Source organism: Saccostrea echinata, unplaced genomic scaffold (assembly GCF_033153115.1).
Source record: "Saccostrea echinata isolate AGI-Se365-2 ecotype Australia unplaced genomic scaffold, CSIRO_AGI_Sech_v1 ptg000028l, whole genome shotgun sequence".
Lineage (NCBI taxonomy): Eukaryota > Metazoa > Mollusca > Bivalvia > Ostreida > Ostreidae > Saccostrea > Saccostrea echinata.
Genome location: NW_026889777.1, coordinates 4,041,141 through 4,067,500, shown reverse-complemented (window position 1 = coordinate 4,067,500; position 26,360 = coordinate 4,041,141). Strand labels below are relative to the sequence as shown.

General features: G+C 34.3%; 1 protein-coding gene across 1 annotated transcript in view; it reads left to right on the top strand.

Moving 5' to 3' along the window:
- Positions 1-2,724: 2,724 nt before the first annotated feature.
- Positions 2,725-26,360, top strand: part of LOC133193919 (thyroid peroxidase-like) — a 40,210-nt gene continuing 16,574 nt past the window's right edge. The window contains exons 1-9 of the mRNA XM_061329832.1: positions 2,725-2,830; positions 3,080-3,197; positions 11,160-11,371; positions 16,130-16,309; positions 16,706-16,751; positions 19,130-19,242; positions 20,067-20,165; positions 20,483-20,569; positions 24,572-24,903. Of these exons, the coding sequence (XP_061185816.1) occupies positions 2,725-2,830; positions 3,080-3,197; positions 11,160-11,371; positions 16,130-16,309; positions 16,706-16,751; positions 19,130-19,242; positions 20,067-20,165; positions 20,483-20,569; positions 24,572-24,903 (1,293 nt within the window). The remainder of the gene's footprint in view (positions 2,831-3,079; positions 3,198-11,159; positions 11,372-16,129; positions 16,310-16,705; positions 16,752-19,129; positions 19,243-20,066; positions 20,166-20,482; positions 20,570-24,571; positions 24,904-26,360) is intronic.

The window sequence follows — 26,360 nt, the reverse complement described above, 5'->3', positions numbered from 1 at the left end:
AAGCCATGATCTGCAATACAGTACTCAATTTCATTGAAGAATTGCTTGGATTTAATGAATTACTGACTAAATATAACATACATTGTAGCTTTTAGGTATAGGCAACACTGTGTATTTCTCCCATGTTAATAATTTATTTTTCTTTACCTGCAAACAAAACTTGAAAAATCTTAATATCCCCTTATACAAACTTTACAAAATTGACCTACATGTATAGAAGTGTATATATGTATCTGTAGTTTTCGTCGTAAAATGACTTTTGATGTAAAAAAAAAAAACTAAAAAAAAAAAAAAAACAACAGAGATACATTTCTAAGAACAAATGTTTTGTAATCTATATGTCATCAAATGTGTCATCATAACGTGCTAATACAGGACTTGCACGGTACGCTTCGTTTCGTTTTGTGAACGGTACACTGAAATAACATAAATAACAAAAAGTTCAGAAACTGCAAGAATTGTGGCACTGAAATCCCTCCATAACCTTATTCATTAATTTTCTCTTTTCATGTAAGCAAGTTTATTACAAAGTATAAATTGTACTTCGGGTTGGTTGCCACGATGCTCTCAGTAAGGAATATCTATTATTATACAAATTTTACCGATAAATTTATTAGGAAAACCTACTACATATATGTAATAGTCTTTCGATATATAAATATATTCACAACTTATATTGTTATCAATGATTTACCATTATTTCAAAGACCATTCACACAAAAACTTTTTTAAAGTTCATGCGGCTATAATCGCCTCGTTTTCCTTTTTATCATCGGGCTCGATGCTATATGATGTTCTAGAAGCTTCCGTTCAATATTAAGATCGGTGAATGACGAAAATAATTTCCACATTTCTCTTTTTAATCGGTTATCACAACTTATTTCTTTTATATCATTTAAATCAAGCTTTGATTGAATAATTCAGTGATGACATTTTATGAAATAAATAAACGATTGGTTGTTGACAGTTTCATTAAAAATTGCCAGTTAGGCTACTTAGATCCGCCATTTCATGGCTGTTTATACAAAAATGAAAATAGACTTTCATTAATAACTTACTATGCAAGTGAAAACTAAATATAGTTTATAGATATCATCTTTATCTAATGTATTGTTAGAGAAGTGAGTAATAACTCTGATGCAGCCGTTTCGGAGTTTATTTGCAAAATTTATTAATTTATAAGTATAGACATAAAGGATATTTCTATGGCGTATAGCATAAAATTGTCAAAAAATAAAATAAAATAAAGTTAGAATCTAACAGCGTAACAATTTATCACATGTATCCTTCTGGGGTTTTAAGCCACTTACACGAGTAAATAAACATTGATGCAGCAAGGTCAAACGTTTGTGCACAGATGAGTCCTCAGCACGGAGTGTACATTGATCACGTTACGTGCTCCCCGCAATAGTGTTAGCTTGGTAACACAATCTCTATTCATAGAATGTGACGCACTCAGGGGGACCTGATGACGATGATGATTTTGGTGACGATGATGATGATGATGATGACGACGATGTTTTTATTTTCGTTCCCGCTTCTTTTTAAGTTCTTCTTGCTGCTTCCTTAATTTAAAAAAAAAATTCTTGATTCAATAAACAAACAATAAGAAAAATATTTATGATTTTCGTTTATTTGCAAGAAATTTAATGTTATTTTTTTCTTATTAAGTTATAATTCGATTGTTAAGGTGTTTGACCCACTAGAGAAAAACGCAGTGAAACAAATATTAACATTCAAAAGTAAATGGTTAAAGTGCACAGACTTAAAAATTATTACTTTTATTTTGTCTGCGTGTAAATATAACTCTCTCTCTCTCTCTATTATTATTATTATTTCATATAAATGATGTTTGCAGTAATTCCTCAGAAATATATCCCCCCTACAGTGTATTTATTTGCTGATTCAAAGTAAAGACGCAAAGAAGTGTAAAGAGTTAATAACTTTAACCTCAAACGAACATGCAAGATTTATTTTTTATTATTTGCAAAATAATTTCGACATTTAGTCACATTTGTTTTAACTACGTGTAATAAGCTAAAAAAATTTTTTTTACATAATCCCCTCGTAACGAAGTTGGAGGGGATATAGTAACGCGCTTGATTGTAGGGTTAGTGATAGGTGTGTAACGGAAGTGATAATTCACATCGGGATCAATGGTATTAATTTTCTGCTTTGCTGACTTGAATATTTGTTGTGATTCTAACTTAATTATTTTCGTAATATTTAATTACGAAAACAATTAATTAAATTCGTCACCCCGTTTTTGGTTGTTTTTTTTTTGTTTGTTTGTTTGTTTGTTTGTTTTTTTTGTTTTTTTTTTGTTTTGGTTGCCTTTCACAAATTCCGTTTCACACCTTATGTGCAGGCCTAATATCTAATATATTTACTATGCGAATGAAATCTGAATATAGTTTACGGACATCACATTATACCTAGTGTATTATTAGAGGAGTAAGCATGAACTCTGGTGAAGGAGTTTATTTGAAAAATTTATTCATTTTTAAGTATATATTTTATTCTTTAATTGGGTGTCCTTTAGTTTGTTTAAAGAATAATGAATATATAGTTAAAATAACATTGACTATATAGTTAAAATAAACATATTACTAGTATTTGTTAGGCTTTAGGGAAAATAAAATCATGTTTCCTCTCACTAAATGACAAGATGACCCTGTTTTCAGTATGGCTTGTACTAGGTTCGTTCTACTGTTAACGTGTATTATGGGGATCTGCATGGGGCATGGAGAAGAAGTTGATGACATCATTGCTGACGCAGTTCAACAAACGTATAAAGACCCTCATCGCATATTTGGAGCCAGGAACGAAAGTGAGCCCAAAGGAGAATTTATTTACTTGATTATTGCCGTATTTTGGCTGTTTTATGACGAACATTAGATTGAGTTTCTTTTGCAAACCCCCATTCCAACCTCGATCCTATTTTCCCAAAACAACAAAACTGATTTATCACAATTACACTGTTTTGTAAAATGATGAACAAATTTTTGGTAATCGTTACAATCTTTTTTCTTCGAATAAAATGCAACAATGACACCTCCCATCTCGCCATTTTCTTCAGCCACAATGCCTACAACCGGAAACAGATTTGCTTTTCTGCAGAAACAATTGGAGGAAGAAGACAAGATAGCCAAGGAGGGGTACAAGTATGTCGATCTCATCAAGAACCTCGTGAACATGTGAGTTTAACTATTTGTTGGATTTGTATCGTGGTGTCTCTAATCATAATACAAGTATTAGTAAAGCGTATTTGTGCCACTTTTTTATTTTTCATTGTTAACTTCAATCTGTAAAATTTACACTTTAATCTTTAAAAAAATGATTTACACTTCACTCTGTGAAATTTACACCTTAATCAGTAAATTTTACGCTTCAATCTGTAAATTTTACACTTCAATCTGTAAATTTTAGACTTAAATTTTCATGAATGCAATCAATTCAGCAACATCAACGTCATAAATCAACATTAATTTTTGAAAATTTTCTTAAATCTTGTTAAAGATTTTTTTATTTTTATATTGCACGCGTTCCTTCGTTAGGATTTTTACAATTTCTCTTTTGGAGAAATATTTTTTTTGTTCCATCTAGAAGTACTCACATTCCATAAACATGGTAAAGTTCAGTAAATTTAAATTAAATTTCTGTCTATATTATTCCATCTACCTGGTTCAATCAGAAGACGATGATTAGATGTTACATGTTCGTAGTTTTGTAAGTGTAATTCTTAATTCTGTAGGGAAATTCAACAAACAATTTTTGAGACCAAAGTTTGTCTTAAAAATTCTATAATTATTTCAATTAGGTGATATTTCAACATTACTGCTCCATTTTTGCACAATCTGGTTTCCTGTAGTTTCTTTAATAATTGACGTATACCAGTTAAAGCTATGAAACGTTTGCTTGATCCATATATAAGACAGTCAACAAGATTAAGGATATCGGGCGGCACATTTTATTCATAAAAGACTCATCAGTATAACACTTATAAAAATAAAAGAATAAATCGAATTTGAAAGCAAACTTCCAATGGCTGTTAAAATTTACATAACCATTTTTAAGTTTTACAAATATTGACAGTGGGTATCTACCAGTTTCTCCATAAAGTACTTGATTTAAGGTTAAGAATAAATTTTGGTAATCTTAAGTTACTTTCTCTGTTATTATCTAAATTTTCATAGCTTTCGATTTCGCAAAAATAAAGTAAAATTGGGTTGATGACTTTATCAGATCTAGACAAGTCTAGCTAACAGTTCTGTTGAATGTTTCTTTGCAGTATCAAACTTTCAACTTCTTGACAGGAATAAACCCAAATAACAGAATTTTTTCACATTTTCTATAGGCACGCCATTATATAAAAACATTTAGTCACTGGACCTTTGGAAAAAATGAGGACTTTTTTTGTTATATTGACAAGAAGTTTCCATAAATCAAATTAATCAAATTAATACTAGGAGAGACTTTAATTTGTAAAACAAAAGCAGATTCAGACATAAAGACAGAATCATCAACATAAAAGGTATACTAGTGCATAGTTTAAACTTAACAAAAATGTCGTCTTGTATTTGTAACAGACTTGTGTTGTGTGATGATGATGAAAAACAACAAGGCTGTTGGTTCGTGTTAAAACAAGACGGGTATCTTTATTACGATGAATCAATAGTGATGGAAAAATGAAGTAAAGAAACCCTGTAATGAAATAACAAATTATAAATATGCAGCATAAAAACTATAGACTTATTGATCAATATACAATCAATATATAGTTGTGTCAGAATCAAAGGGAGATAATCCAATTATATGAAATATACACAATCAAATCTCCCATTTCTTTAATCAATATATATTTAATCATAAAAACTTTTACAATAATTATCTTGACAATGTATATGTACATGATTAATTATTGTTGCTCATAAAAACAATATTATTCATACCATTCAATGGGAATGGGCCATATATACTGCAGCACATATATATCTAAGCTGCATACACTAGACAGACAGATCAATATCTACAAATCAACAACAAACAACTTTGTAGATATCTACACTAAGCATAAAATAAAGTTTACTTTAAAAATATGAATAAGTGAGACATCCATGAATTTACTATTTACATATAACTTTATATCTACAGTCTCACTCTCACTATTCATTTACTCCAGGAAAAGTGACTTTAGGAATTAAGTGCAAAATTACAAATTTCATATTTATAAAATTAGAATAATATATTAACATTAGTATGAAAGAATTACTTACCATGCAAGTGGAAATATAAGTCTCAATGTCAAAAGGTCTTATGGAATATGAAAAACTGAGTCACCAAGACATGACCATACTTTCCACTGCTAAACCAGAATTAATCAAAAACACAAAGAAAACTTGGAGGGAAAAACAAAACCCAATCCAAAAGCATAAGACAAACTAAAAATACCAATGAAATTAAAAGATACAAAATGACCTTGGCCAGAATATAATTACAGGCCCTGAGGCTAACTCTGGACCTCTCTGGAAAAGAATAATTTAAAAGTCAATACACTTAACTACAGATTAAATGAATAATTGTATGATTCAGCTGTAGCAGTGTGCTGCAAATAAAGATATATACATAATTAGATCATATGAATAAATGCACATGCAGTATGCATTGCTATGCACATGTGCATATTATATAAAAACATGAGTCTGTCACATATTTATTGACTAGGACATATAAATCATCTACTTGATTTCTTGTCAAATAATCTTCTAGGTTATTAATAGACAAAGGTCTCCTAGAATAAAACATAGCACTAATTCAATTATTATGCACAACTATTGAACTAATGGTATTTTAAAATATTAACTTAGTACTTAGTATTAAAGTAGAGGACCACCTTTACTACTACTACTACTAATATCTATCTATCTATCTATCTATCTATCTATCTATCTATCTATCTATCTATCTATCTATCTATCTATCTATCTATCTATCTATCTATCTATCTATCTATCTATCTATCTATCTATCTATCTATCTATCTATCTATCTATCTATCTATCTATCTATCTATCTATCTATCTATCTATCTATCTATCTATCTATCTATCTATCTATCTATCTATCTATCTATCTATCTATCTATCTATCTATCTATCTATCTATCTATCTATCTATCTATCTATCTATCTATCTATCTATCTATCTATCTATCTATCTATCTATCTATCTATCTATCTATCTATCTATCTATCTATCTATCTATCTATCTATCTATCTATCTATCTATCTATCTATCTATCTATCTATCTATCTATCTATCTATCTATACAAACTATGCAACCACTTGTTAACATCTCAGTCTGTACGACTTATAACTGTGAACCAGTCATTTTTTAATTTTCATACATCATAGGGATAACACCATGTTTTGACCGTTCAATTACATGTAATACTAATTTTACAGATTAAAGCATAACTTTTACGTACTAATCCATATATGTAAAATTTACAATATAAAGAGTATATTTTCCAGATCAAAGTGTGAGTTTTTCAGATTAATGTGTGTTTACAGAATAAAACATGGCTGATATTGATATAATTATAATGTATTGCAGCGATTAATGGATATTAATAGTTTGCAATTTACCCGAAGAAACTGTGATTGCGTCAGCAGTGTCACCATACATTCCATTCTTTTAAACTGACGTATTTAATTTGCCGTTCTTGTTTTTGCTATCACAAAATTCATCTATATTTTCTTTAAGAGTAAACCGTCTCTTAAAAGATTGTTCTGATTGTTACGAAATCTGCTTGAAAATTATCATCTGATATATTCACAATATTCTCAGACAGAAGTGGTCTTTTCACAAGAATCTTATATCACTACTGTGAGATGTGGTTTGTTATTTTCATCCAATGACATTTGCTGCCCTACAGGTACATGTATATGTACCTTATACAGATTGTCAAGATAACAAATTTGCCAGCTTTGATATCCTGATACTATAAATTTTTTGTACATGTCCAAACAAATGAAATGTGTTTGCGTTTCCGAATTTTTAGGTCACCTGAGGCACTCAGGTGACCTATTGCTATCCGTTTTCGTCCGTCGGCGTTAACATTTGAACATTTTTAGCTTCTTCTCTGAAACCGCTCAACCAATTTCAACCAAATCTGGCATATAGCATCTACGGGTGAAGGGAAACAAAACTTGTGAATTTCATGGTCCCTGCCCCCGCTGGGACCTGAGGGGTTGGGCTAAAACCACCAAAATTAATGCAATATTTAAAAATCTTCTTTACTCTTGGACATCAAGCAGACAAACTGTTGGCATGATTGTAATAAGCAATGAGCCCTCTACCAAAATTGTGAAATTCATGGCCCCAGGGTCAGGGGTTCTGGTGCTAGGGTGGGCCTATATAGATCATATAGTGAAAGTGCATTGTTTCTTTGAAAATCTTCTTCTCTGCTCCTGGATATTAAATAAAGTAACTAAGTACATACTTATGAAGAGCAAGAGTGCCTCTTCCAAAATTGTGAATTTCATGGCCCCAGGGTCAGGGGTTCTGGTGTTAGGGCATGCAGGGCTCTATTGATTTTATAATTAAAATGCATTAATTCTTTGAAAATCTTCTTCTCTGCTCCTGGGTATTAAATAAAGTAACTAGGTACATAATTATGATGAGGAAGAGTGCCTCCTCCAAAATTGTGAATTTCCAGGCCCTTGGGTCAGGGGTTCAGGTGTTAGGGCGGCGTTGTAATGATTATGTAGTGAAAATGCATTAATTCTTTTAAAATCTTCTACTCTGTTCCTGGGTATTAAACAAGAGGCCCATGGGCCACATCGCTCACCTGAGCACATTGGCTAGGCAAAAGCAAAAATCAGTTCAGTATTGAAAAGATTACCTGGGGGTGGGTGGGGGGGGGGGGAGGGGGGTTTGAATTTTAAACTACCTGATGATGCTTCCATGTCAATATAACAAATGGCTTTATTGTACTTGAGAAGATTTAAAAAAAAAATTTCCCATATATTCCTTTGTAAAAATTTGATCCTCCATTGTGGCTCCTCCCTATCCCAGGGGTCATCATTTGAACTTGAATCTACACTACCTGAGGATGCTTGCATATCAATATGACTAAACATAGCTTTCCTGTTCTTGAGAAGAAATATTTTTTCTATATGTTCTTATGTAAAACTTTCGATCCCCCAATGGGCCCCATCCGACCCCTGGGGGTCATCATTTGAACAAAATTGAATCTACACTACCTGAGGATGCTTCCATATAAAAATGACTAATCATGGTTTGCAGTTCTTCAGAAGAAGATATTTTCCTATATATTTCTATTTAAGACTTTGATCCTCCGTTGTGGCCCCATCCTACCCACGGGGTCATGATTTGATCAAAATAGAATCTACACTAGCTGAGGATGCTTCCACATGAATATGATCAATCAGGGCTTTGCTGTTCCTGAGAAGAAGATTTTAAAAAATTTTCCTATACATTTCTATGTAAAACTTTGATCCTCCATTGTGGCCCCGCCCTACCCCCGGGGGTCATGATTTGAATAAATTTTAATCTACTCTACCTGTGGATGTTTCCATATATATAAATATGAACAATCTGGGCTTTGCTGTTCCTGAGAAGATTTTTCCTATATATTTCTATGTACAACTTTGATAGTCCATTGCGGCCACGCCCTACCCCTGGTGGTCATGATTTGAACAAACTTGAATCTACACTAGAAAATTTTTCCTATATATGTATTTCTATATAAAAATTTGATCCTTCATTGTGGCCACGCCCTACCCCCGGGGGTCATGATTTGAACAAACTTGAATCTACACTACCTGAGGATACTTCCATATAAATATGACTCATCATGGCTTTGCTGTTCTTGAGAAGAAGATTTTTCAAGATTTTTCCTATATATTTCTATGTAAAACTTTGATCCTCCATTGTGGCCCCGCCCTACTCCCTGGGGTCATGATTTTAACAAAATTGAATCTACACTACCTGAGGATGCTTCCATATAAATATGACTCATCATGACTTTGCTGTTCTTGAGAAGAAGATTTTTAAAGATTTTTCCTATATATTTCTATGTAAAACTTTGATCCTCCATTGTGGCCCCCCCCTAACCCGGGGGTCATGATTTGAACAAATTTGAATGTACACTACCTGAGGATGCTTCCACATGAGTTTCATCTTTCCTGGCCCTATGGTTCTTGAGAAGAAGATTTTTAAATGTTGCCATTATTTTTTCAATAATTCCTAATTATCTCCCCTTGAAAGAGGGCGTGGCCCTTCATTTGAACAAACTTGAATCCCCTTAACCCAAGGATACTTTGTGGCAAGTTTGGTTGAAATTGGCCCAGTGGTTCTTGAGAAGAAGTCGAAAATATGAAAAGTTTACAGACAGACAGACGGACAGACAGACAGACGGACGCCGGACAAAATGTGATCAGAAAAGCTCACTTGAGCTTTCAGCTCAGGTGAGCTAATAAAGTAACTAAGTACATAGTTATGATAAGCATGAGTGTCTCTTCCAAAATTTTGAATTTCATGGCCCCGGGGTCAGGGGTTTTGGTGTTAGGGCAGGGCTCTATTGACTATATTGTAAAAATGCAATAATTCTTTGAAAATCTTCTCTGCTCTTGGGTATTAAATAAACTAACTAAGAACAAAGTTATGGTGAGCATGGCTGCCTTTTCAGAAAATGAAATTGAGAATTTCATGGCCCCAGGGTCAGGGTTTCTGGTGTTAGGTTTGGGCTCTATTGATATATATAGTGAAAATGCATTAATTCTTTGAAAATCTTCCTCTCTCTCCTGGATATTAAATAAACTATGTACATAGTTATGATGAGCGTGGCTGCCTTCTCATAAATTATGAATTTCATGGCCCCTGGGTCAAGGGTTCTGGTGATAGGCGGGGATCTATTGATTATATAGGGAAAATGCATAAATTCTCTCAAAATCTTCTTCTCTGCTCCTGGATATTATTCAAACAAAGGAAGTGCATGGTTATGATAAGGAAGAATGCCTCTTTCAAAATTGTGAAATTCATGGCCCCTGGGTCAGGGGTTCTGGTGAAGGGGGGGAGGTCCATTAATTATATAATGAAAATGCATAATTTCTTTCAAAATATTTTTTTTCTACTACTTGTTATAAAGCAAAGAAACAAGTGTATAGTTATGAAGGGCAAAGGTGCTTCTACCAGAATTGTGGGTTCATGGCCCCTGGGTCAGATGCTCTGGTGTAAGGGTGGGGCTTTATTTATTTGATAATATAGTGAAAATGCATTTCTTTGAAAATCTTCTATGCTTCTGGGCATATTCGAGGCAAACAGAGTAAAAAATTTAATATGCAAAGGTATTTTTACCAGAATTTTGAACACCTGGACCATTTAGTCAAGTGTTCTGGTCCTGGCCAGGGCTCTATTAACTTGTATTCTGCTGAACAAAGTTATTCCCCTTTGCCATTCACCTTTTATAATTAATCACTGTAGGTAATGTATTTGAAAGGTTAACAGAATACGAGAATTATGCAAGAATATTTATTGTATAAAAAAAAGTAGTTTCATAGTTTTAATGATCAGATAGACTTGGAAATAATAGATGAATAAAAATGAGAAAAAAATAACTTATCTTTTTAAATGTTCTTCAAAGGCCAAGTGAGAGGTCAATGTGAGACGTTATAATATGGGGTTAAAAAATAGACATTTTGTTAATAGTCTGCATGGTAATAGTGATAAATGGAGGACAGATAGACCAATTATTTTGTTGATGCTAATCATAATTTTTCTTGGTTTTGGGCAACAAAGCTTCATTTATCAGTTTATGGATCCTCTAAATTGTTGTATTGTACTCAGATGACCGTTAAGGCCCTTGGACCTCTTGTGATAACAAATTTGCGATTGACCAAGACCTAAAAGCTCTATAAATACATGTACTACTTATCTTAAACATTAGTCAAAGTGCCCCGTGTTCACTTTTCAACCAATGTCCCATTCAAAGGACAACAGAAATCATGTTTTAAGAAAGGGAAACAACTCAAACTGTTCATTCTATTAGAGGTTTGCCTAGCTTTCTTCTTACTAAAGAGGAACAAGGGCAATTAATTCTTCTAATATTGATGTTCTAATGTATGTTTTCAGATCGGGAAGAAGCTTCAGAGATCTACAAAGAAGTGACCAATTCCAAGCTTCTTTTGAGGAACAACTTTGTGACAAGGTAATTCCAGTGTGTGAAGAATATGAAGTTTGCAGATACCGAAGCGCCACTGGTGTATGCAACAATCTTTTCCATCCAACATGGGGAATGGCACTGCAGGCGCATGCGCGATACCTACCACCCGTTTATGTTGATGGTAGGTAGAAAACAAGTACAACACTTTTAAAAAGCTTTGCCGTCTTTAGGAACGACCTTTAATAGTAAATTGGCTTGAACGCATTATTATGTAATTCTTAGCTTTGACTTCTTTAATAGAGTTTTTCAGACATTGACCATTTCGTGTAAAAGACATCACCCCCACTTCCCAATGTAAAACAAACAGAGAACAAGAGGCCCATGGGCCACATCGCTCACCTGAGCACATTGGCTAGGGAAAAAAACAAAAATCGGTACAGTATTGAAAAGTTTACAGGGAGGGGGGTGTTGAATCTTAAACTACCTGATGATGCTTTCATATCAATATAACAAATATCTTTGTTGTTCTTGAGCAGCAGATTTTTTTCCCATATATTCATTTGTAAAAATTTGATCCCTCATTGTGGCCCCACCCTACCCCCGGGGGTCCTCATTTGAACAAATTTCATTCTACACTACCGAAAGATGCCTCCATATCAATTTGACTAATCATGGCTTTTCTGTTCTTGAGAAAAAGACTTTTTCCTATATATTCCTCTGTAAACTTTGATCACCCATTGTGGCCCCAACCTATCCCCGGGGTAATGATTTGAACAAACTTGAATCTTCACTATCTGAGGATGCTTCCATATAAATATGACCAATCATGGCTTTACTGTTCTTAAGAAGAAGATTTTTAAAGATATTTTCCTATATATTTCTATGTAAAACTTTGATCCCCCCTTGTGGCCCCACCCTACCCCCGGGGGTTATTATTTGAACAAATTTGAATCTTCACTACCTGAGGATGCTTCCATATAAATATGACCAATCATGGCTTTACTGTTTTTAGAGATATTTTCCTATATATTTCTATGTAAAACTTGGATCCCCGATTGTGGCCCCACCCTACCCCCGGGGGTCATGATTTGAACAAACTTGAATCTACACTACCTGAGGATGCTTCCACAAAAATATGACCAATCATGGCTTTGCTGTTCTTAAGAAGAAGATTTTTAAAGTTTTTTTCTATATATTTCTATGTAAAACTTGGATCCCCCATTGTGGCCCCACCCTTCCCCCGGGGGTCATGATTTGAACAAACTTGAATCTACACTACCTGAGGATGCTTACATATAAATATGACCAATCATGGCTTTACTGTTCTTAAGAAGAAGATTTTTAAAGATATTTTCCTATATATTTCTATGTAAAACTTGGATCCCCCATTGTGGCCCCACCCTATCCCCGGGGGCCATGATTTGTGCAAACTTGAATCTACACTACCTGAGGATTTTTCCACATAAGTTTCATCTTTCCTGGCCCAGTGGTTCTTGAGAAGAAGATTTTTAAATGATGCCATTATTTTTTCACTAATTCCTAATTATCTCCCCTTGAAAGAGGGCTTGGCCCTTCATTTGAACAAACTTGAATCCCCTTAACCCAAGGATGCTTTGTGGCAAGTTTGATTGAATTTGGCCCAGTGGTTCTTGAGAAGAAGATGAAAATGTGAAAAGTTTACAACAACAACAACAACGCCGACGCCAACGCCAACGACAACAACGACGACGGACAACGGACAAATTTTGATCAGAAAAGCTCACTTGAGCCTTTGGCTCAGGTGAGCTAAAAAAAGAAAACAAAAAGCAATACGTGTATTTAGAAAAACACAAATGAATAGATAAATAAACAAACATAAAAAAGAAAAGAAAGAAAGAAAGAAAAACATGAGGGCCAAGAGCCTTAACGGTCACCCGAGTATAAATACAACACTGTTAAGGAGAAGTATAAAAAACAAGAGGCCCAGGGGCCTTAACGGTCACCTGAGTATAATACAATATTGTAAATGATCCACAGAAGTATAAAACTTGAGGTACTGTGAGCGAGATCACAAAATAATACCCCCGCTTCATTTTTTAAAAGTGTTCATTCAAATTTTGTAACTTTTTGTAAATGTGACCTTGAACTTGCCAAAATCGACCTTTGTTAAAAAAAACGACATATCCTCTGGTCTTAAGTAAACTTTTAGTGAAATATAGATACCCATTGTTTCTCTATTAGTTAAATAATAGACCTGTCATGAATTTTACACTTTTTATACCAGTGACCTTGAATATGCCAAAATGAACTTGGGTCAAGGTTATGGCACACAACCAGGCCCCGGGATCATGAAACATCTTAAGCTTAAGTCAAAATCTTTATCTTGTTCTTAAATGTTATCGAAGTCAAGCAGACCATAATTTTTCAATATTGCTTCATGAAAGTGTTGCTATCTGCAAATTTAGAGATAAAGTCGACAATTATGAAACATTTTACAGGCGATTGAAAATTTGACTTAAGTCTAGGTTGTTTCATGATCCTGGGGCCAGAACATAAACAATCTTTGTACCAAGTATGAGTTTCCAATGATTCTCCATTACAAAGTTATAGGCTAAACAAGAATTTTATGCTTTTTCTGCCATTGCCCTTGAACATCCCGAAATGACAAATGTTCAAGGTCATGACAAACCCTCAGGTCTTATATAATGTTCTAACCAAGTATGAGCTTCCAGTGATTCTTTATTACAAAGTTATAGCCCAAACAAGAATACTATACTCCCCACAAACATCAGAATCCCTGAACCTAGAGCCACAAATTTCACAATTTTGGAAGAAGCACCCTTGCTCGCCACAACTATGCACTTAGCTTATTTGTAAAATCCACAGGAGCAGAGAAAAAGATTTTTTTTTTTTAAATTAATGCATTTTCACTATAATATTATAATCAAAAGAAAAAAATAGAGCCCTACCCTGACACCAGAACCCCTGACTAAGGGGCCATGAAATGCATTAACTCTTTTAAAATCTTCTTCCCTGCTCCTGGGTATTTAGTAGATAAAGTATGTGCATGGTTATGATGAGCAAGGGTGTTTCTTCCAAAATTCCATGACCCCTTGCTCATCATTACTATATATTAAGTCTGTTTGCTTAATACCCAGGATCAGAGAAGATTTTCAAAGAATAATGCATTTTCACGATATCATCAACGGAGCACCCCCCCCCCCCTCCCCAACACAAAACACAAGAACCTCTGACCCTGGGGCCAAAATATTTCACAATTTTAAAAGAGAAATCCTTGCTCATCATAACATTGCATTTAATTTATCTGCTAAATATACAAGGGGAGAGAAGAAGATTTTTAAAAGAACTTGTGCATTTTCACTAAATGATCATTAGAGCCCCATCCTAACTCCAAAACCCTTAACCTTGGACCATGAATTTCAAAATTTTGGTAAAGGTCTCACTGCTTATTACATATCATGCCAACAGTTTGAGTGCTTGAAGTTCAAGAGTAAAGAAGACGATTCTTAAAGATAGCATAAAACGATTTCTTGTTCTCAGTTTCGATGCGCGGATCTAAAAGGGGGGGGGGTCGGCCCCCCTGGAATTAATTAGCAGAGTTATCAAAAGTATATAGTGAAGCAAATAAAGAAAATGACTTTTGCCCCCCCCCCCCCCCCGGAAAACATCGACCCCACCACTACCATCACGAAAAAGGTTTCTTTGACGTCGGTGAGAGGGATTTTACAGTTTTTTTGGCTTGTCAAGATCTTTATGGGAGAAAATTTTTTGACTGGAGTGGATCCCCCCTAGAAAAAATTCCTGGATCCGCGTCTGGTTTTATTAAAAATTGCCAGTAACTTAGGTTCGTCAACTGTAACCAGCCCCGTACTCTCTTTTTGCATGCTATTTCACGGTGTTTTATCGAAAGTAAACTTTTAATTAAATTTATGATAATTACTTTGAGTTTTGGGCATCATCTCATATGTACGGTAATATTAGAGGAATAATTTTGAACTCTTGTGCAGGTGTTTTGGAGTAAAGTTGCAAAATAATTAATTTTTAAGTATAGATATAATAGCTGACCTCATTCCTTTATGTCCGAGTTACACATCATCTCAAGCCACGCTCCAGGTTCCGCATATAGCTTTCTCCTACCCGTGGTCGCTTCATCATATTAAGTATTGTTATTTTTTAAATATGCACGACATTCATGCTCAAGCAATCATGATAGGAATTGTTATTACCGTCTTCCTTTGAAGACGGTATACAGAGTTGAAGTGTTTTACAGTCTTCGGACTTTGCACTTCCTCTCTTTTGTGATTGGTAGAAAATACATGAAGTGAACATTTTCAATTATTTCATTGGTTAAAATGCTGTTCACGGCAAGGGAGATAATGTTTTGGTGACCTAATTTTCGAACGACTTAGCAATTTTTCTAGATTTTCAATCTTAAAAAATATCGACAAAACGAACAAAAAAAATTGCAATAAATGAAACTGTCACTTAAATTTTTTTTATAGCAACTATTAAAAAGTGGGTTTTCTTAAATTTTAATGGTTAACAGAAATTGAGTGCAAACATTAAAATTTGTATTAATCCTTTTGTTTTTGGTCTTACTTTGTTTTTGCACTGTCTTTTCTAGTAGGGCGACGACCATTTGATTCTAAAAAAGGGGGGGGGGCTGGCAAAAATTTTTGAGTCAAATTATTTATTTTCAGACCAGCCAAGGAGAGATTATTTATTTTCAAGATGATCAAGAACAGATTATTTATTTTCTTTTTCACTGAAAAAAGTTTATCTGTAACAAATCTGTTGACGAAATAAAAAGCCAAGAACAACTAAAAAATAATATCTCAATATACGGTGTCATTACTGAAAACAACGTTTAGTTAATTTTTCAAGTGAGAATTGATTACACTATTTCTGATAATCTAATATATATTTTTTAATTCTATAGGCTATAATAGTCCGCGGCAAAGAAGCAGAAATGGAGGAAAACTTCCCAGTCCAAGAGAAATAAGTAACAAAGTTTTGGAGGGAGGTGCAAACACCCCTACAGACAGCAAGAATAACTTGATACTATTCGCCTTTGGACAGTTTCTAGATCATGACTTAACGTTTACTCCAATCGCTATTGGTAAAATACATATTTCTCCTTCAACCCCCCCCCCCACACACACATTTCTCCTTTAATCCCTTCTTTTAAAACATACATTTCTCTCTCCTCTCCTCCTTCAATCCCCACAACAGATTTTCCTTCCTCCCCTCCTACACTTCATTTTGATTTACATAAATTTTACGAGCTTGTCTCCGTTTTAGGAATACATATATTATATTCTCATTAATTTTTTTATCATTAAAATCAATGGGCAAATGACTATATCACCAGATTAATTTCTATTTTAGAGATCTATTTTAAAGTTAGCCTGAAAGGAAAATTTCGTATAATTTTGAATGTTTAGATATGTAACTATGCCAATTGATTCTGCATTGCGTTTTCAACCATCTTGATAAACGCTTATTTTTCATTAAGGAAGTAATGGCCGACCTCTTGATTGTTGTGGAGTTGACATGTCGGAGTAAGTTTTTTACATGTATCAATAAATATTCGATGATAAAATTGAAACACAATATTATAGATATACTTTCATTGAAGAACAGTTTTACTTTTTTAGGTCACCTGTGTTACTCAGGTGACCTATTGCTATCCGGTTTTGTCCGTCGTCGTGCGTCGTCCGTCGTTCGTTAACTTTTGAACATTTTCAGTTTCTTCTCTAGAACCGCATAACCAATTTTCAACCAATTTTGGCATATAGCATCTTTGGGTTAACGGGAACAAAAATTGTGAATTTTAGTCCCAGGGGTGGGGCTAAAACCACCAAAATTTAAAAATCGTCTTCTTTACTCCTGGACATCAAGCAGTCAAACTGTTGGCAAGATTTTAATTAGCATTGGGCCCTCTACCAAAATTGTGAAATTCATGGCCCCAGGGTCAGGGGTTCTGGTGCTAGGGCAGGGCTATATAGATCATATAGTGCATTATTTCTTTGAAAATCTTCTTCTCTTCTTCTGGGTATTATTTAAACAAACTAAGTTCATGGTTTTGAAAAGCATTAATGCCTTTTCCAAAATTGTGAATTTCATGGCCGCTGGGTCATTGGTTCTGGTGTTAGGGCAGGGCTCTATTGATTATATCGTGAACATGCATTAATTCTTTGAAAATCTTCTTCTCTGCTAATGGGTATTATTTAAACAAACAAAGTGCATGGTTTAGTGGTTATGATGCATAAGGATGCTTTTTCAAAAATTGTGAAATTCATGGCCCCAGGGTGGGGGGGGGGGGGCTCTATTGATTATATAATGAAAAAGCTCTTGGTTATAAAATAAAGAAAAAAGTCTTTTGGTATGATGAACAAGAGTGCTTCTTCCAGAATTGTGAGTTTCAAGGCCCCTAAGTCAGTTGTTCTGGTGTTAGGGCAGGGCTCCATTGATTATATAGTGCATTAATTCTGTTAAATAATCCTGTCTGCTCCTTAGTGTTGAGCAGATAAATAAAGCACATAGTTATGATGAACAATTGTGCTTCTTACAAAATTTTCAAAACTTGTGGTCCACAGGTTTTGTTGTTTCTCGGGGCTGGGCGGGGGGGGGGGGGGGCTATATTGATAATAAAGTGAAAATGTGTTACTTCTTTGAAAATCTTCAACTAAGTGCATAGTTATGATGATGATGATGATGAGGGTACCTCTACCAAATTTGTGAATTTCATGATCTTGGGACATGGGTTTTAGTGTTAGGGTGGGGCAGTGTTGAATCTGTAGTGAAAATGCATTCTTCTCTGCTCCTTGGCATATCGAAGCAAACAGAATAAAAGTTTTAATAAGCAAGGATATTTTTACCAGATTTTTGAACATCAGGACCATTCGGTCAACTGAAGTGTTCTGATCCTAGCCAAGGCTCTATCAGTTTGTATTCAACTGAGAGAATTAAGTTATTCCCCTTTGCCATTCACTTTTGATCACTGTAAATAATGTATTTGAAAGTTAATAGAAAAGAGAATTATGCAAAAAATTTTATTGTATAATACAAAAAGTACTTTCGTAGTTTTAATGATCAGGTAGACTTGTAAATATTTAATAATGAAAATGAGACAAAAATAACTTATTAAAAGTTCTTTAAAGACCAAGAGAGGCCAATATGAGAGGTCACAATATGGGGTTAAAAGTAGTACAGAAGAACTAATAGTGTGTTAATAGGCGCATGATGATAGTGCTAAATGAGGGATAGATTAGAATTTAATGTATGAGTTGTTACTGAATACTAGACTTATTATTTCATTGATCTTGATCATCCTATTTCTCTTGCTTTTGGGCAACAAAGCTTCATCTAATCAGTTTATTTTAAATACTCTATGGATCCTCTAAATTGTTGTATTATACTCAGGTGACCGTTAAGGCCCTTGGGTCTCTTGTTATTATCATCTTTTTACTGATTTTTCATTGTGAAAGTATTGGTATTGTTAAAGTATTGCTCTAGTAAATCAATGAAATTTTATTTACTGAATGTCCAAAGAATCCAAAACATTTTGGAAAAAATCGTGAGGGGCCGATCATAAAAAATTCTAATATATGTAAAACAAAATTTATAAGTATTTTTGACCGGGGAGGGCGTGTGTGTGTGTGTTAAATTATGATAAGTAGACTGATTTTCAAATATTATTTAAATTTTCACATGTGAAGAATCCAATCGTCATCCATTGTTAAAATCAAACCAATATTAAGACTATAACCAACAGAAACTTTGATTACATCACATGAATAATAATTATTACGTCATGAAAAATAACTTAAGATTTGCGGATTTTATCTAAATTTATGCCTCTTTTCAGAAATAAATCTCATTGTAACATAAATTTTCCAAAAAAAGGTATGACTGAATATTCCATTATACTTTTCAGCCCTGAGTGTATTCCAATAGAGATCCCAGCCAATGATAATCGGTTTCCTAACAGATCATGTATGGACTTGTCTCGGTCCATACCTGCCCCATTTCATGAGGGCTGCAGCATAGGTGAAGTATCTTATATTGAGGTCTATCATTCCTCTGATCATTCATAATTAATTGTCCTTAAAAAGTAATGATATGCTAAAATGTACATCATTCCAGCCTACCTTGCGAAGCACAATTTAACAAAAATGGCCTTTTAACTCGACCGTTTCACTTAGAACAGTGCGTTATTTGATTCCGGACACGATAAAGTCCGGACTTTTATATGTTTTACTACCATTTTTAATTGTTATCTCGGGAAAAAAGTTCTCGGAGGGATTTTTTTAGCAGTATCACATTCTCTCATGTTGAACTCACAAACATATCTATTTTTAAAAATATCGTCCTAAGTATAAGATAGCAACCATCATTTATCTTAATGAGTGTTATTCCGCTTACCAGAGGGTGAATGAACCCTAATATTAAAGAAGTTTTGTTGTAGTTGTCGTTCCTATTTTAATTTTTTTATTTGATTAACTTTTTCCGATCACAAAAGCAACGATTTTCACGACTTAAAAATACAATGATTAATATTCATTCACTTGCTATTACAAATACTAGTATCAGATGACTCTTACTTTCAAGATTTAATGTTAATTTAGCACTTTTCACTAATATTGCTAGTAAATAGATAAAAAAATCTAATTCAAGTTGATCAAGATTTTTTCTTGTCTGTTTACAAAACTTTTAATATAATAGAGTTACTACACTTTTACATCTATTATGATTTATAATAAAATTTTAAAACAGAATATATGATATAGATCACAGTTAAAATTACCCTTTGGATCCACCAATAAATGAGTGAACAAGCAACATGGTTCTTAATTTTTTACTTTTGCTGACAGGGTACAGAGAACAAGTGAACCGCCTATCCTCCTTCATTGATGCGGGAATGATATACGGAGACTCAAAACTTTTCAATGAGAATCTAAATGGACGTGTTGGTTTGTTGTTGTTTTTTTGTTTGGTGGCTGTGAATTGACTATTATATATGCATTATGTCGAAGACGCCTTTCTATTTCTTCAATTTAAACAAAATCCTCTTTTAAACATTGCCCCCCATTTCCCTGCCTGCGTTAATAAATTCATCAATTCCAGTGGCAATATTTATATTTTCCAATGACATTGGAGTCATTGGGAATGATTAATTAAAACGTCATTCTGAATATAGCAATATATATGTGTGAAAAATTACATATATCTTGACGGTTTTCGTGGGCCTGTGAAATGTTTGTTAGAAGTGTGGTTTACTCATTGATAGGTGCTTTGAGGACATCTACTGGTGACCTTCTCCCTCCAGGAGGGGTCTGTGAGATTAAACAACCTGAGGACTTTTGTCAACTTGGTGGTAAGCTATCTATAACAGACATTTTGCTTGATTTTGTAATTATCGATGAAAATTCCCGCATATTGAAACTACAGGCAAACCTGGTTATCTTGAACTCGATTGAGCCGAGAAAAAACTTCGAGATATATATCCAAGGGTGCGGAATATTGAAGGCATTGATTCTGTAGAATAAGTTGTTTTGGCGAAACCTTATTTTTGTGAAATATGCTTTTGGTATTCATAAGCAAGAGGAAAACCTGAACCTTAATACATGTATTTAACATATACGGGAGAATGAGGCTCTTGCGAACAAATTATCTCGTGTAACAAATCTGAAATTAAGTTCTCGTGAATGAAAAGTGTTTTTCAGTACACAAACCAACTGATTGTGTATAAATTTATCAAAAATATATACTTTTACTTTGGGAAATTGGGATGACCTTGACTTGTAACAGATATAATACATTTTAGTTTTTGCAACTGGATTGAACTTTGAGTACTTTTCCTGATCAAATAATAATTACAGGCATGTATACACAGGCACGTAAAATCGTTTTTCAAAGTGGGGAGGCCAGCCAGGAAAAAATCTTCCCTATTTCGTGGGGGGGGGGGGGATTCCAACTTCCCTAACAACCAAATTTTATTAACACATGTACATTACCAAATTACCATATGTTTAACTATGCTACGACAAAATGGGGGGGGGGGGGGCAGACTATGAACATTTTCAAAAGTAAAATGTTTTATTTGAAAAAGAGTAGGGGAGCCCCCCTTCCCCCGATACCATGTGCCTAGCTGATACAAATGCTTTCGAAATTTTTTATTTCGAAATGTTCGAAACTATTAACGTTTGTCGAAATATCTTTCATCAAATAATTCAGTTTTCAATGTGGAAGTATGTTCATTCAGTACGTATTTTCTGACCATTTACACACATACATTGAAGGCATCTTTTTACTGATTTGTGTACTAAAGGAATGTTGTTGTTGTTTTTTTTTCTTCTTTTTTTTGTGTCAGTTATTGGTGTGTAAATCACATTGACTTGTGTTGTAGGTATATTTCATGACCGCTTCATGAAAAATATGCTACGTGCAAGTCGGTGTGAGTTAAAAAAAACAATAAATCACTGAAAACTTAAAAATATTACATTTCACATGTTTAAACGTAGCAAAATTAAACTAAATTTTTGATTTTCTCGATGCCCTATATCGTTATATAATTATATTTATTAACATCTCTGTAGCCTCACTGTGACGTCACTTAAGCGCAGGTTTTTCCGTGTATACATGTATTTCTACGCTTGAGTCACAGGCGCTTGACGTTTTAAACCTTTCTTTTCATAAATAAAAAACCCCCCATATTATAATAATAACAAGGTCCGTCACGGTCGCCATCTTGAATTTTTCAGTTCAGCTACTTCGCCTCAATTTCTAGTCTACAATGTGTTTAAAATTAACGGATACAACCGTTTCCCTCAAGTACTTACTTTAACTATGCCCCCACTTTCGGGCAATTCAACTCAAATCACATTAAATCCTCTCTAGTTCTTAAAATATCGCTTCAAACTCAGTCTACTGCTACCGATTTCGTAAAACTTAGAAAAGGGAGGCCGGAAGTTGATGTGGTTATGTAAATGGAAATTCCCTCTACTTAAATTTAATTGGTTAAAAGAAATATGACGTTTCGTGGGAAAAATCATGCACTTTTTCGACATGTTGAATGCTGAGCAGGCCGATGCTTTCCATAATCATCAGAAATAATATGTGAAAGATTTTTTTTTCTTTTATTTTGTTGAAGAAAAAATCATGAGGAAATAAGAATTATGCTTGGTCCTGGAATTCTGGTTACTAATTTCTCATATAAACCAGGCCCCTTGCATTCTGGCATAAATATTTCTTCTTTATAATAGTACTATTTTCAGTGTTTGGAAGCGATAAAAATTTTAAACTACTTTGAGTTGTGTAATTCAAGGTCAGACATCCTAGATAAATCCTTTTAAAACATTAAAAAGAAGGATAAATATGTGTATGTTTTATTTTCATCACAGTGGTGAGCTGGTCCAGATCACTGAACCTCCATGTCCTCTCTTTCTACAGGCGCGTAGCCGTCTCTGCAAGTACGCAAGTGCGTTTCTACACATCGTTTTAAAAAAAAAATCTAGGTCTGAGAGAGAGAGAGAGAGAGAGAGAGAGAGAGAGAGAGAGAGATTGTTGAGAGAAAAAAAGTATTAGCATCATCCGGCAAATATTTTTGTTTCAAATTATTAATTGTCATTATTTCGAATCAAATTTTATATTATTACGTCTATTTAAAATCTTTTATTGAATCATTGCCAAATCCAATAAATCATTAATCTATAGTAAATGTTCTATAACACTTTAATAATTCTATAAGACCATTGAGAAATTAAGTTTAATTATCGTCAAATGGCTTGATCAAATAGTACACTGGCGGATTTAGAGGGGGCAGCCCCCCCCCCCCCTTTTGTGTCCAAAATATACATAAGATTTAATAAAGCAATTTTTTTTGTGTGGTTGTGGGCCCCTACCCTGACCCCAAACTGGTCGCTCCCCCCTTTCAAGATTCCTGGATCCGCCACTGTAGTAATGATTTTTGAATTATTTTTGCTACTAACATTTAAAATACTTGTTGCTGAACATTATACATATCATAACAGAGAGCAGACGGTACAAATGTAGCGGTAAAAGATTCTGCATGCCTAAAGTGCATTTACAATAAGTTTTCGAGAAAGTTCAACTTCGTGTTAAAAACAATATTACTGTCTTGTCTTTCATAAGGAAAGCCAAATACCATGTTATTTCCTGCAAGAATGTGATTGAAATATTTGTACAACCCAGGAGCTTCCCCTAATCCCCCCCCCCCCCCCACAATCAAGGCTTTGCCTGGGACCTATGGGTGGCCTCACAAATTATATTGCCATTCAATTGATTCCGGAAGGGGGGGGGGGGCTGGGCTGGCAATTTTTTTCCCAGCTTTATTTCCATGTCAGTGAAGGACAATTAAATTTATTTTCAAAATCTGCCAGACACCCCCCCCCCCTTAATTTCAGAATTAAATTGTAAACGCTTTTATGTTTTGACAATATCATTGAATTTTTATTTGGATTTAAGCCCCCCCCCTTTTTACTTTCAGGTGTGTAACTACGCCTCTGTATGTAAAATACAGTGTATACAATTCAGCCTAAATATTTCAGTGTTTCTTAAATAGCAGTTGAAAAAGTACACGGTTTTAGGCTAAATATATATTTATTTGCAAACAGCTGGGGACTATAGATGTATCAATATATATTACTAAGTTATTTATATAATACGAATCAGTAGTCTAGTAGTCTACAACTGCTCAAGCTCCTTTTTTTTTTCAAGTATCAAACAGCTCTTTTTACCGCGATTTTAATATTAATATAACTCTCAAGATATCCACCGATCAGAAAAGGGCTTTCCCGGATTGTGACATTCTAACATCAACTTCCGGCCTCCCTTTTCTAAGTTTTACGGAATCGGTAGCAGTAGACTGAGTTTGAAGCGATATTTTAAGAACTAGAGAGGATTTAATGTGATTTGAGTTGAATTGCCCGAAAGTGGAGGCATAGTTAAAGTAAGTGCTTGAGGGAACGGTTGTATCCATTAATTTTAAACACATTGTAGACTAAAAATTGAGGCGAAGTAGCTGAACTGAAAAATTCAAGATGGCGACCGTGACGAACCTTGTTATTATTATAGTATGGGGGATTTTTTATTTATGAAAAGAAAGGTTTAAAACGTCAAGCGCCTGTGGCTTGAGTATACAAGAAAATGCCATTTAAATCAATTTCATAGTTGGTTTAGCAAAAGGCAGAGCAAATGTAAATATATGTAATTTTGTTTTTGACGTTCAGTAAAAAAACATTGACATTGCGAATTACGACATGGTACATTTTTTAAAACAGTGTGTAATTAATATCTTCATAAACTGATAAATTTCTATTCCTTTCAACTATTCAATCAGAAGAAACGTGTATTGCAGGTGATGAAAGGGTAAACGAAGTACCATCTTTGAGCGCATTACACGTTATATTTCTCCGCTTTCATAACATCCTGGCAAAAGGTTTGAAACTAGAATCCCATCTACATGCCAGAAGTCAATATGTTTTCCTGGAAATTAAGAAAATCATGGGCGCCATTATACAACAAGTGACTTACGGAGAATACCTTCCGATCCTGTTGGGCGGAACAATCCGGAGAAATTTGGAGTTGGAACTTCATTCATCTGGATTTTGGGACGGATATGACCAGTCTGTGAATCCAACCGTGAAGAATGTCATCGCCACAGCAGCGCTTAGATACGGACACTCGCAGGTGCGCTAGTTCTAAGTTCTTCTAAAACTCATTTTTTTGTTGTTGTTAGATTTGAGATTCAGAAATGAATAGTTTTCACTCATTTAACCAGCATGCATATGTAATGAAAGATGTTTACAAAAACATATATTTCTCCCTTCCTGTATAACCATTCTCATAGTCAACACTACATAAACTTTATAAAATGCCCATTGTGTACGACCTTGATAACATGCCCATCTTGAGTTAAGACCTTGATGACATGCCCATAACTATATATAAACTTAATGACACATGCTCATTTCTTTATGCCATGCCCATCACCAAATGCCCATAATGACGTGTCTATCACAATACGACCTTGAGGAAATTCACATCACTAAATATGTTAGACCTTGATGACATGCCATTTCCAAATGACCTTGATGACACGCCCATTACTATATGACCTTGATAAGATGTGCCTCATTATGTGATATTGATGACATGCCCATTACTATATTAACTTATTTTCATGTCTATCATTCGCTATGAAGTTAATAGCTTGCTTATATCACTAGAGATATATATAAAGAATCGTGTTAGAAAGGCTAGTGACGTCATTTATGACACAAGATTTGCTTCTAATTACTCGGCAATATTGATATCAAATGTTGTGATTTACATGCTTTTTTTTATTAATAATTGATAAAATAAATGAATGCAAGTTGTTATTTATTCATCATCATGTGGTTAAATTGATTTATACTGCTTGTTGATTTTTTTAATGACGTCCTAATGAAACTTCCCATACGGTGCACTACAAATGTGAACTCGGGGCTCTCCTTAACGTAGCTGAGAAGCGTTGCATATAAATCGCTTCGGCGCAAGTGCTTAACACAATTTTTATTTACATTTTATTAGGTCACCTGAGTTTAGTCAGGTGACCTATTGCTATCTGTTTTCGTCCGTCGTCGTGCGTCGTGTGATAACATTTGCACATTTTCAGCTTCTTCTCTGAAACCGCTCAACTAATTTCAACCAATTTTGGCATATAGCATCTAGGGTAAAGTGGAACAAATATTGTGAATTTTATGGTCCCTACCCTTCTGGGGCCTGAGGGGTGGGGTTAAAACCACAATCTTTAAAAATCTTCTTCCTGACGCTTGGACATCAAGCAGTCAAACTGTTGGCATGATTGTAATAAGTATTGAGCCCTCTACCAAAATTGGGAAATTCATGGCCACATGGTCAGGGGTTCTGGTGCTAGGGCGGGACTCTGTTGAATATATAGTGAGAATGTATTTTTCTTAAAAAATATTTTCCTCTGCTCTTGGGTATTAAGCAAACAAACAAAATGCATAGTTATGTTAAGGAAGGGTACCTCTTCCAAAACTTTGAAGGATATGGCACCTGGGTCAGGGGTTCTTTTTTTTGGGGGGGGGGGGGGGAGTTATAGATTATATAGGAAAAATGCATTAATACTTTGAAAAATGTTC